The sequence below is a fragment of the Eleutherodactylus coqui genome, chromosome 11 (genome assembly GCF_035609145.1).
Source record: "Eleutherodactylus coqui strain aEleCoq1 chromosome 11, aEleCoq1.hap1, whole genome shotgun sequence".
In the NCBI taxonomy this organism is placed as follows: Eukaryota; Metazoa; Chordata; class Amphibia; order Anura; family Eleutherodactylidae; genus Eleutherodactylus; species Eleutherodactylus coqui.
The window spans coordinates 81487567-81500503 of record NC_089847.1 but is presented as its reverse complement, the minus strand read 5'-3'; the positions used below and the strand labels follow the sequence as shown (position 1 = coordinate 81500503).

General features: G+C 44.5%; 1 protein-coding gene across 2 annotated transcripts in view; it reads left to right on the top strand.

Annotated features, from left to right (window-relative positions):
• The first annotated feature begins 11236 nt into the window (after positions 1-11236).
• MACROD1 (mono-ADP ribosylhydrolase 1) overlaps positions 11237-12937 on the top strand; it is a 656520-nt gene continuing 654819 nt past the window's right edge. The window contains exon 1 of one of the 2 annotated variants that reach the window (XM_066583989.1): positions 11237-11489. In XM_066583989.1, coding sequence (XP_066440086.1) covers positions 11300-11489 — 190 coding nt within the window. In that variant the 5' untranslated portion in view covers positions 11237-11299. The remainder of the gene's footprint in view (positions 11490-12937) is intronic. The other variant, XM_066583990.1, reaches the window with a different exon arrangement.

Below are 12937 nucleotides of genomic sequence, written 5' to 3'. Positions count from 1 at the left end.
TATACATAAATATTTCAGTCTGGGGTGGACCATCCGAAAAGTCACACATTTTTTTACATATTCGTACTTGCACAAAAATATTTAACTTCTTAAAGACGGAAACTGAAACAAGATGGTTGACAAATGTCCCCCTATGTGTGGCTTTTGATCCTACCGCTCCATCAATTAGATCTTTTGTCTTTCATTCATAAGTCCATTCTTGTACCCAATTTATTTATTTTTTCTCCAGTTCCAAAGACCGTGGAGGAGTGGAAGGTGATTCCAGAGGCATCTGATCGACTGTGGTAATTCACCAACTGTGAAGGCGCCCTTGATGGCGAACATGGTCGGATCTCACAGCCTGCAAACTCAAGATAAAATGACTTTAATTACAGGAGCTAATTTACTATAATCTTGATGGCCATCGTGAAACCAAACTACAAATTTCTGATGGTAGATGTTGGCAAAAATGGACGAGTACCAGATTTTGGTGATTTGGAGCATACCAGATTTATGGAGCTTTTGCAAATGGACAGACCAGTGTAGTGGCCCAGTATATGCTTTCCTGGCCCCCTCCATAATGTCATGCATGTAATGTCTTGTGTTGATGCTCTGTGCAAAACTGTCTTGTCCTTCTGTTATGTGTATTGCACAGCTACAGCGAATGAGAGGTTAATGTCTGCAAGGTGTGAGCTGACTGTCTGTAAATGTATCTATTCTGTCCTGTCATGTGGTATGAGAGAGATTATAAATGTGAGCGGGAAAGGGTCGTTCCATGTCTTCTGGAGTCAGAGTGAAGAGGTCCAGCTACATGGGGGCACCTTTAGCCCTCGTGTAGTGAAGCATTGAGGAGGAAGAGAGGTTTCTCGAAGTACTTGAGTGAGGCCCCGAGAGAGAGTGTGAGCAACCAGTGAGTAAGACTTTCTCAAGGCCCAGTGCAGAGGTACTCTTTCTTCTTCTTCTTCTTCAACTGTTCAGACCCAAGCGTCCTGAAGTCTGGGACTGCTGGTGGAGGTACGGGTCTACAGTTGTCACACACGCAGGCGTCCTGAAGTCTGGGATCGCTGTATGGAGGTACTCATCGGCTAGTCTGTATGTTTGTGTGTGTATATATATATATATATATATATATATATATATATATCTTTCATTTTGCCTGCACATGGAATACTGCTGATTTTTGCCTTGTATTGTTTAAAGTTATTACCCAGTAAAGTTATTCCAGGCCCTGACCATTCCCAGGGGCCTGAGGTACTATAACCTTGTCTGTGGCTCAGTTATTTCCCTGCCGATGTTCATGCCGGTGGCATCACCCGTGACAACCCCTTCACCTGTCCTAATGTTTATTGGGCATCCCCATGCAGGCTGTGTGCGGAAGAGGCCCCTTCCAGTTACGCAGCGGTGATAACTCTCATACCCTCCACCTGTAATTCCTGACAACGAAAACGTGCACACTATTCAAGTGAAGTACAAAGAGTGGGGTTTAGATGCACAAGGGGTCGAACCTCTCCAGCCCCTTCAGGATCGTCGTGCCTGCGATGTTGCAATTTTCTGTCACAAACAATATAGAGGACATTATAATGACATTGGTGCAGTATCATGTCTGGCTAGCTGTCATGCCTATACAATGCTTGTCCTATGTGAGGTTTCCTTTAACCCCTCAACGACCGCCGATAGGATTCTGATGGCCCGTATCGGCGGCCTCTATATGGAGAGAGATCGCGGGGCGACCTCTCTTCATACAGCCCGTGCGTCAGCTGTTTATTACGCGGGCAATAGCTGCAATCGTCCGCGTGGCTATTAACCCTTTAAATGCCGCTGTCACTTCTGACAGCAGCATTTAAATCCCCTGAATGATGTTCAGGGGTACGGTACGCTCCCCTGCGTGAGATCGCAGGGAGCCGTATGGGTATCATGGCAGCCGGGGACCTTCTGAAAGGCCCTAGGGCTGCCTTAGCAGACTGCCTATCAAGCCATCCCCGTGGGGTGGCTTGATAGGCTGCCTGTCAGATTGCAGTATGATGTAATGCAATAGCATTACATCAAACTGCAGGAGCGTTCAATGCATCGCCAGTTGTGGTCCCCCAGGAGGACTAAAAAAAAAAGTAAAAGATCAATAAAGTTTTATTAATTGTAAAAAATAAAAAAAATTAAAAAAAAGTGTAATAAAAAGTTTAAATCACCCCTCTTTTGCCATATCTATAATAAAAAAAAAAATCATAAAACAAAAATACATATTTGTTATCGCCGCGTCCATAAATGTCTGATCTATCACAGAGGCACACTATTTATCCCGCAAGGTGAACGCCAGAAATGCATTTTCAGTCACCCAATCTACCAGAAAAAAAACCTACAGAATGTCCCGCAAAAAAATGGGCCGTCACACAACGACGTTGACTGAAAAATAAAAGTTATTGCGTGCAGAAGATGGCGGCAGAAAATTATTTTAAAAAATTAAATGTCTTTGATAAAAGAGAAAAGTAGTACAGCAAAAAACAAAAACAAACAAAAAAAAAACTATACAAGTTTGGTATCGTAGTAATCGTACTGACCCATAGAATAAAGTTATCCTGTCATTTTTGTTGCAGTTTGTGCGCCGTAGAAACAAGACGCACAGAAAGATGGCGAAATGTCTGTTTTTTTTCATTTTACTCCACTTAGAATTTTTAATAGCATTTTCTATTGACCCTAATAGCTCAATGTTCATGCTGCGGAATTACACAGTGGAATTCTGCAGCGTGAAAGAAGCTGCGGCATGTTCTATTTGCCACAGGAATACGCGCGGCCAGCTTCCATTGTAGTCAATAGAAGCAAGCCGTCAAGCTATACTTCCGTCAGTACAGCGGAAGTATCGCATGAATACACGACCCCGCCCACTGCGTCATGCGCTGTACCGTCAGGCGGGACGCACACAGCAGATCTGGGAGGTGAGTATGGGGTTTTTGAGGGGGAGGCGCTCTGATGGAGTCCGCTGGGATATTGCGCTGGCAGAGTCAGTCACGGCCGTGGTCAGGAGGCCTGCCTGTATCAATCCGCAGAATAAAATGTCATATATGGCAAGAGGTGAACACTGTAAGATAAAAAGATATAGATGAATGTCAGAATTGCAGTTTTTTTGGTTAATACTATCCACCAAAAACTGGTATAAAGAAGTTAAAAAAGAAAGCTCAGAAAGCTTCTGTACATGATCCGCCCTCAGCAAAATACCAGAACGCTGTCCTTTGTCTAAAAAATATCTTTATTCAAAACAATAAAAATCCATGTGTTCCCCTAAAAACCCCACTGACATGTCTAGCAGCTGATTGCAGCCCCAGCCCTAGCTTGTGGCAGGTACGTGTAGTGCAGCCCACATATTAGACAGCTCCTGCAATAAATCACATACACAACGTCATTATTAGGCCTCATGTCAATGGGGAAAATCAAATCCGCTGCGGATTTGTAACGCCGATTTGGGCTGCGGATGAGCTTAAAATTGTATTTTATTGCATGCGGATGCGTTTTTTTTCATGCTCGTATGTAAGCGGATGCAATTTTTACGCTAGAGGTATTTTGCCCACTTTACCCCACCTCCTAGTACTTTCTCCACCTCCCAGCCTTGAAATCCGCAGCGGATCTCCCGCACCCATTTAATTCACATTTAATATCCGCAGCGGATCTCCCATAGAGATCAATGGGGGCCATCCGGAGCGTGATCCGCACTTAAATGGAGCATGGCGCGTTTTTTTCATGTACCTGAAATTTTTAAATCACTTTTAAATACCATCCGCGGGTATTTATCTTACCGCTGGTGTCCAATGCATCCCTATGGGGCGCGGATCCGCATGCGGGAAAAACGCTGCGGATTTTAAGTAACAATTATCCCGTGGACATGAGGCCTTAGACAGACTGAAAGGGTTTTGCTTTGCATACATAGGGCCAGAAATATTTGGACAGTAACACAATTTTCGCGAGTTGGGCTCTGCATGCCACCGCATTGGATTTGAAATGAAGCCTCTACAACAGAATTCAAGTGCAGATTGTAACGTTTAATTTAAAGGGTTGAACAAAAATATCTGATAGAAAATGTAGGAATTGTACACATTTCTTTACAAACACTCCACATTTTATGAGCTCAAAAGTAATTGGACAAATAAACATAACCCAAACGAAATATTTTTTTTTCAATATTTTGTTGCGAATCCTTTGGAGGCAATCACTGCCTTAAGTCTGGAACCCATGGACATCACCAAACGCTGGGTTTCCTCCTTCTTAATGCTTTGCCAGGCCTTTACAGCCGCAGCCTTCAGGTCTTGCTTGTTTGTGGGTCTTTCCATCTGAAGTCTGGATTTGAGCAAGTGAAATGCATGCTCAATTGGGTTAAGATCTGGTGATTGACTTGGCCATTGCAGAATGTTCCACTTTTTTGCACTCATGAACTCCTGGGTAGCTTTGGCTGTATGCTTGGGGTCATTGTCCATCTGTACTGTGAAGCGCCGTCCGATCAACTTTGCAGCATTTGGCTGAATCTGGGCTGAAAGTATATCCCGGTACACTTCAGAATTCATCCGGCTACTCTTGTCTGCTGTTATGTCATCAATAAACACAAGTGACCCAGTGCCATTGAAAGCCATGCATGCCCATGCCATCACGTTGCCTCCACCATGTTTTACAGAGGATGTGGTGTGCCTTGGATCATGTGCCGTTCCCTTTCTTCTCCAAACTTTTTTCTTCCCATCATTCTGGTACAGGTTGATCTTTGTCTCATCTGTCCATAGAATAATTTTCCAGAACTGGACTGGCTTCTTGAGGTGTTTTTCGGCAAATTTAACTCTGGCCTGTCTATTTTCGGAATTGATGAATGGTTTGCATCTAGATGTGAACCCTTTGTATTTACTTTCATGGAGTCTTCTCTTTACTGTTGACTTAGAGACAGATACACCTACTTCCCTGAGAGTGTTCTGGACTTCAGTTGATGTTGTGAACGGGTTCTTCTTCACCAAAGAAAGTATGCGGCGATCATCCACCACCGTTGTCTTCCGTGGACGCCCAGGCCTTTTTGAGTTCCCAAGCTCACCAGTGAATTCCTTTTTTCTCAGAATGTACCCGACTGTTGATTTTGCTACTCCAAGCATGTCTGCTATCTCTCTGATGGATTTTTTCTTTTTTTTCAGCCTCAGGATGTTCTGCTTCACCTCAATTGAGAGTTCCTTTGACTGCATGTTGTCTGGTCACAGCAACAGCTTCCAAATCCAAAACCACACACCTGGAATCAACCCCAGACCTTTTAACTACTTAATTGATTACAGGTTAACGAGGGAGACGCCTTCTGAGTTAATTGCAGCCCTTAGAGTCCATTGTCCAATTACTTTTGGTCCCTTGAAAAAGAGGAGGCTATGCATTACAGAGCTATGATTCCTAAACCCTTTCTCCGATTTGGATGTGGAAACTCTCATATTGCAGCTGGGAGTGTGCACTTTCAGCCCATATTATATATATAATTGTATTTCTGAACATGTTTTTGTAAACAGCTAAAATAACGAAACTTGTGTCACTGTCCAAATATTTCTGGCCCTAACTGTATCTAGATAGTGAACACCGAGTACTCAGCCGGGTGTCTCTTTTGGTAAGATTTTCTGACTAAAACAAATTGGGAAATATTATATAACCCACAGAATTATATTTTTGGCTACAAATGTGCACCCTTTGTCCAATATATCCTTTAGCACCTTGTCCCTGTAGAAAACAGGTGGGGATGTTTAATGATTAGTCACAGAGGCAGAATTGTCTAATAATCAATCAAAGAAAGCCCTTCACAGTTTAGACAAGGTGTAACTAAAATCAATAAACTTTAATAAATATATTTAAAACCAAAAAACACAAATAGGGCACTACACACACAGCCTCTATATATCAAGAGGTTTACAAGTCTCTATGACAAAAGAGACTATCACCACGGTTTGCTATATATCCGGAGGCCCTGGTATGGGTACACTCCTGGTACGTGGTGAGAAGAAAAACGCAGGAACTAATAGATCAAAAATTCCTTTTTAAATTACTTTTCCCCAACTTTTTGTCCTTGCTCTACACGTGTTCGTATTTGGGAGTGTTTTATTGGGGTAGATTAATTCTCATCATTGCCCCAAGATTTCTTTTAATACGTGTTTATGGAAAGCTGCAAGGTAGGGAAGTATTTTTTCTCCTTTATTTTAGGATTATGGAATTATTTAGGTGATAGTATGGTAGAGACATTTATTATATGATGCTATACTGTCTCCAAATGTCTCAATACTATCGCCTTATATACTTTCGTAATGTACAGAAAAGGTACAGACAGTAACCTTCTTTTGGACAGGATTACTCTTATGAACAACACTTTATATTTTCTCATATACTTCAGATGTCAACTAGTAGTACTATATATAATCTCGATCTAGGTCTTAATTCTCTCTCTCTCGACGCGTTTCACCGTTCATAGAACGGATCATCAGGAGATCTTATTAGTTAGTACCATCTGTATGTAGTCGTATCTGTTCCAGTGTTTTTAAGAACAGTAACATAAATCAATATCTGTTCCAGCGTTTTTGAGAACAGTAGCATATACCATATATCTCACTTCTACAGCCCTTCTGTTTAGAAGAGCAGAAAGACAGTTGCTGATGTCGTCACTATATTGTTTGATTATTTAAGCAAGTAACCACTAATCACATAAGTAGTATTTGTTTATCTGAGCATCTTCAGTGAGCTAGAGAAGCAATTGTTCAGTGCACTGAAATGACGATTCGTATATTGTGCACGTAATTTTCTTTAAGCTTTCTTTTTTATATATGTATAGCTCACAGGTTGCTCTACTACCTAGTAAAGAGATTTTCTTATGTACGAGTGGTATTAGATGTATTATCTCTTTTTATTTTTTGCATCCAGCTGGCCAGGGTAACAAGACCCTATAATAGATGCGATTGCTGTACCATATGAGGAGTATGGCCTATATTTCATTGGCATCTCCTTAGTAGCCCAATCGCATCTATGTTCATTGTGAAACTGCAAAGTGTATGCAGAAAACACGGTATGCTAGGAAGCAAGCAATATCAGAGACTAGCATAAGTAGGTTATCATTCTGAATAGAGATATAATTTTCCTTGCTATAGGTTGTTTAGTCTTTTCTGCTATGCTATAGAAGTGTCCATATGTATAGGATCAGAGAGGTAGCGCCTCTGGCCTTGGCACTGAACAATTGCTTCTCTAGCTCACTGAAGATGCTCAGATAAACAAATACTACTTATGTGATTAGTGGTTACTTGCTTAAATAATCAAACAATATAGTGACGACATCAGCAACTGTCTTTCTGCTCTTCTAAACAGAAGGGCTGTAGAAGTGAGATATATGGTATATGCTACTGTTCTCAAAAACGCTGGAACAGATATTGATTTATGTTACTGTTCTTAAAAACACTGGAACAGATACGACTACATACAGATGGTACTAACTAATAAGATCTCCTGATGATCCGTTCTATGAACGGTGAAACGCGTCGAGAGAGAGAGAATTAAGACCTAGATCGAGATTATATATAGTACTACTAGTTGACATCTGAAGTATATGAGAAAATATAAAGTGTTGTTCATAAGAGTAATCCTGTCCAAAAGAAGGTTACTGTCTGTACCTTTTCTGTACATTACGAAAGTATATAAGGCGATAGTATTGAGACATTTGGAGACAGTATAGCATCATATAATAAATGTCTCTACTAGAGATGAGCGAACGTGTTCGGCTCCGCCCCTTTTCGCCCGAGCACCGAACTTTGCGAGCAATTCCGTGCTCGGGCGAAAAAAGTTCGGGGGTCGCCGTGGCAGCGCGGGGGGGTGCGGCGGGGAGTGGGGGGGAGAGGGAGAGAGAGAGGGCTCCCCCCTGTTCCCCGCTGCTGCCGCCCGCGCCGCCGCGCCTCTCCCCGCCCCCCGGCGCCGGCCGAATCTTTACGCGCGGACACTGAAGTCCTCGCTAAAGCCGGTGTCTGGGTGCGTAAGTGTTCGTTAAGAACACGTTCGCTCATCTCTAGTCTCTACCATACTATCACCTAAATAATTCCATAATCCTAAAATAAAGGAGAAAAAATACTTCCCTACCTTGCATCTTTCCATAAACACGTATTAAAAGAAATCTTGGGGCAATGATGAGAATTAATCTACCCCAATAAAACACTCCCAAATACGAACACGTGTAGAGCAAGGACAAAAAGTTGGGGAAAAGTAATTTAAAAAGGAATTTTTGATCTATTAGTTCCTGCGTTTTTCTTCTCACCACGTACCAGGAGTGTACCCATACCAGGGCCTCCGGATATATAGCAAACCGTGGTGATAGTCTCTTTTGTCATAGAGACTTGTAAACCTCTTGATATATAGAGGCTGTGTGTGTAGTGCCCTATTTGTGTTTTTTGGTTTTAAATATATTTATTAAAGTTTATTGATTTTAGTTACACCTTGTCTAAACTGTGAAGGGATGTTTAATGATAATGTATTTGTATTTTTCACCCAATCTAAGGCCGCATGCACACAGGCGGTTCAGATTCTGCATGTGGGAGCCCGCAGTGGAATCCAACACTGTGTCCAGCCGGCATTGGCACGTACCTGTATTTTTTGTGCATTGGTATATATTACGTGTGCATACACGCATGCACATGGACAGGTCGGATTCCATATGCGGGAGCCTGCAGCAGAATCTATCGCCTCGCCGTCGGACATGCGCAGTACTTTGTTTTCTTTTAAACTCACATTTTTCCCGCAGGATCTGCGGCAAGTTTGCAATTACGAACAGGCCGCAAGTCGGATGGCTTCCATTGACTTCAATGGAAGCCGTCCTTGCAGAATCTGCAGGAAAATGCAGCAAACGCAATTGGTTTCCGCTCGTGTGCGTGAAGAATCATTTTTTCATAGCGTGCTACTGGCGGTATTTGCTGCGGAATCTGGAGGCGGACACCTGCTCCAGATTCTGCAATTAAAATCCGCCCATGTGCGTTCACGCTAATACTGATTATTGGATAAATAAGATAATTCTTACCCGTGTTATATAGGGACAAGGCGCTTGTCTAGGAGACCAGTACAGGTGAGCGTGCACACGGGACTCTGAGAAGAGTCCGATTTTGTCTGGTGCGCAGACACAGCAGGAACTAGAGAGCAGGTGAGTATAACAAATTCAACCACGGGTCCCTGTCACTTCGCCAAACAGTACCACAAGTTATTTTATGGTGCTTTAGGCCAACTACACACGGGCGAGAAAATCGGGCAAGAATTGTGTTGCGTGATGCACAAATATGAACCCCATTCTTTTGAATAGGATCATACGCATGAGCGACTTTTTTTCCCGCATGTCAATGTTGGAAACAAATCGCAGCATACCCTATTTTTGGGTGTGACCTTGCATCGCCCATTGTTTTCAATGGGGGGGGGGGGGGGTGGCGGCAGCATCGCACCAAGGTCTGATGAGAGGTTTCTCTATTGAAACAATGGGAGACACTTTGCGATCCTTTGCTGAAGCGATATAAAAACGCCTAGCATCCGCAGGCTGGGATTCACAGCTGGATATCGCTCTCGCCCGTGTGAAGTTAGCTTACACGGGTGACAGGTTCCCTTCAAAGTAGAAGTATGTCTATTGTAGACTGTGTGCTCCGAATGGGTTTTTGGGGTGGCTCACATGCGGCACACAACTGTACGGACTGTCTGTCATTTAGTTTTCGTTTTATTGACTAGTGATGTTCATGTGGACTGAAAAGATTATTGCCCTGGTCTATTGTCTCTGCAGATCGTATACAGCGGTACGTGAGGGAGCCGCAATCGCTGCCCTCGGGGATTGTTCACATTAGTGTTGTGGGCTCCGTTATGGGAACAGGAAACCGGAATCCGCCTCATGTTGGAACCCAACGGCACTGATCAGACTCTCGACTGTAAGAAGGCCCATTCGGTGTCTGATACTTTACAGGAAGGAGTATCGCTGCACACAGCACCATTTTGTTCTGTATTTTTAAAGGATTCAGCAGCAGAGGCTCCGAACACAATGACTCCTTGGGCGGCATTACAGGGCGGCTCTGCAGAGAAAGCACTAGTAGGATGACTGAGCGCCTGGAGCCACATGAGTGTCTACACTGCGCTACAGCTCTGGGCGTCCCTGCTTGCTTCCCGCGATGTTCAGTTGTGATCTACTAACCCCAGCTCGCTCATCAGGTTTCTTCTTGCCACATTCACCCTCGGGGATGTTGGACAATATTTTACATTAGTATTTGTATGTCAGAGCTACACAGTGTCTATTGGATCTACCCCTGGTCACACCGATACAAGATCCTACGGCCGGGCTGACACGGGCGTATCCTGGCAGCGTGCAGGCTGTGAGATATATGCCAAGACATTGTGTGCTGGGTACATGCACCCATCCCCATGTGCTAGCTTGGTGTGTATGCACGCGTAATACGCCCCAATATAGAACATGCTGCGTTTTATATCTGGCGCAAGCCGTGTGAGGAGAAACATGGCCGCCTATAGCAAATTGGTAGTGTACTACGCGCACAAGGTCCGCATACGGTATATTCTGTGCCGATACACTTGTGTGAGCCGGCCTCAGGGGCCGTTTACACCAAGCGGTTTATGGTTGGAGCAAGCAGACGATGTCAGTATTCGTTCTCGGTATTAGAACGCTGATCGTATTTAAACGAACAGCGAATGAGCCGGCGATCGCTCTTATACCTGCATAAAATGAGAGAAAAGCAAACGACTTGTTGTTTGATCGTTGGCTACATTTACACTATCTGCACACAGAATCTCGGGCACGCCTCGCACTGGACGGCACACGGACCCCCTGCCTGGTGTATGGCGCACCGCGTATTTACATGTACTGTTCTCAGACGAGAATACGACGCAATGCAATTATTTACTTGGACTATTCACCGAGAAAAAAAAATATGGGAAATGGTGCAAAAGTGAGTCCAGCATTAAGCAACAGCTGAAGATCTCCTCTGCCTGGAAGCCCCCTGATTGTCCCATCACGCTCAGTATCCCCACGTGTGCTGCACTCTCTGCCAGTCCCTCTATCACACGCTGCATCTCTTCTTTCCCCTCACTATCCTCGGCGACAGTAGTAACAGCGCCCTCTGGTGTTACCTTAATAGAACTGCATGAGGAAGAAGCGCCTTCCCTTCAAGTCATGTGACTTTTACATCATTAGACCTCCTGGAAGTCAATTTACGTGCGCGGGAGCGCCCTCTGTCGGCCAGCAGCGGGGCAGCCGCTTATAAGGAATAGTCTCCCCTGAGCTAATAATACCCCGCTCCGCCTGTCAGCAGAGGGATAAATATACCCCATGAGCTGCGCAGTGCTCCGCTCCCTGGGCCGGGACTATTCCGCGGTCCTCCCCGTAGCTCAGGGTCTCCGCTCCGTCCTCTGGTATAAGCCGCTTCTGTCCAGCTGCTTCACCACGCGACCACTGACTTCTAACATGGCCGGGAAGATTGACCTGAACTCTCCCTCCACCAGCTGGAAAGAGGCCAAAAGTGAGAAGTTGTCCTGAGCTAACCCTGTCTGCTGTGCCCCAATAACCGCCCGCCACTCACCCGCCTGAGGGAATTGCTTTACTAGCACTTGTCTAGTACAGGCCGGCACCAGGCTCTTATGAAAGCTGTCTAAAGGAAAAAATCTATGTTGTTCCTAGCAACCAATCACAGCGCAGCTTTTATTTTACCTCAGCAATAGAAGAAATTAAAGCTGCTCTGTGATTGGTTGCTATAATGCAGAGGTAACATCGACGCTGTGCTGTGATTGGTTGCTATTATACTGCTGAGGTAAAATGAAAGCTGCACTGTGATTGGTTGCTATATTGCTGAGGTAAACTAAAGCTGTGCTGTGATTGGTTGCTATGGGCAACAGACAGATTTTCCTTTAGCTTTCGGAAGCACGTGGTGGCGGCCTACTTGTCCGTGGCCATCTTGTATGAACAGAATTCCTCCCTTGTGCAGCACATGTCGGGTCGGCGGGGAGCAATTCTGTTCTAGTAAAATAAAGGTTTTACTAGGATTATGTGAATAAATTGTGTGACTGTTTGCTGGTACTTGTTTGGTCCCTCTGTTTTCAGTACCTCTGCATGCTGTCAGTGAAATAATGTAAATCAAGAAGTTAAAAATCCAGCCTGACCTAACAGTTCTCTCACGCTTGCATTTGTTTTAATCTATATAAGCAGATGGCTCCGAGTGAAATACATCAGCAACACAAACCCGTCCCGTGTGGCTGGCGTGTCGCAGATAACGCAATTGTAAGAGATCACAAGCGGAAAACGGAGAATACAGAATTACTGTAACCTGCAGTCACTACATAAGGCTGCCTGTCCACGGGAGTTTTAGCATTGCGTTCCCGCAGCGATAATCAGGCCACGGGGAACACAGTGAACGCTTTCCATAGCGTTGCGGTTTCATGCCAAAACAGCCTCGCGTCCCTTCATGGAAGAAGCAATCCTCTGCGGAGGATCGTGGAGTTTCTCCAATTGTTTTAGATGGGAGATATCGTATCGCGTGCACCTAGCGCGTGGCGTGCGGCTGCCGCCGGCCCCATTGTAAGCAGTGGGCGCTACTGTGCGAGAGCACGCAGTAAAATAGAACATGCGGTGCCATGCAGGAAAACAATCGTCATGTGTATGACCCCCTTCAAAAGAATACGGTTCATATTTGTGCGGCTCACAACACACAAATTCCGCGCGGTTTTGACGCCCGTGTGAAGACCGCTTTATACTCTCAGCCACTGAGATGGCCGTATTCTTTAATGAGTTCTTCTTCTGCGCAAACACACAGAAAAATAGAGAGCGCTGCAATTCCGCTGCACAAAAAAATACGCAGCATGTTCCATTTTGCTACGCATTTACACAGGGAAATAGAACATTTCAAACCAATTGGGCTAATTAGGCGCAAACACGCTCGTGTGAATCCGGCCTTACTCCATGTACAGCTATTGG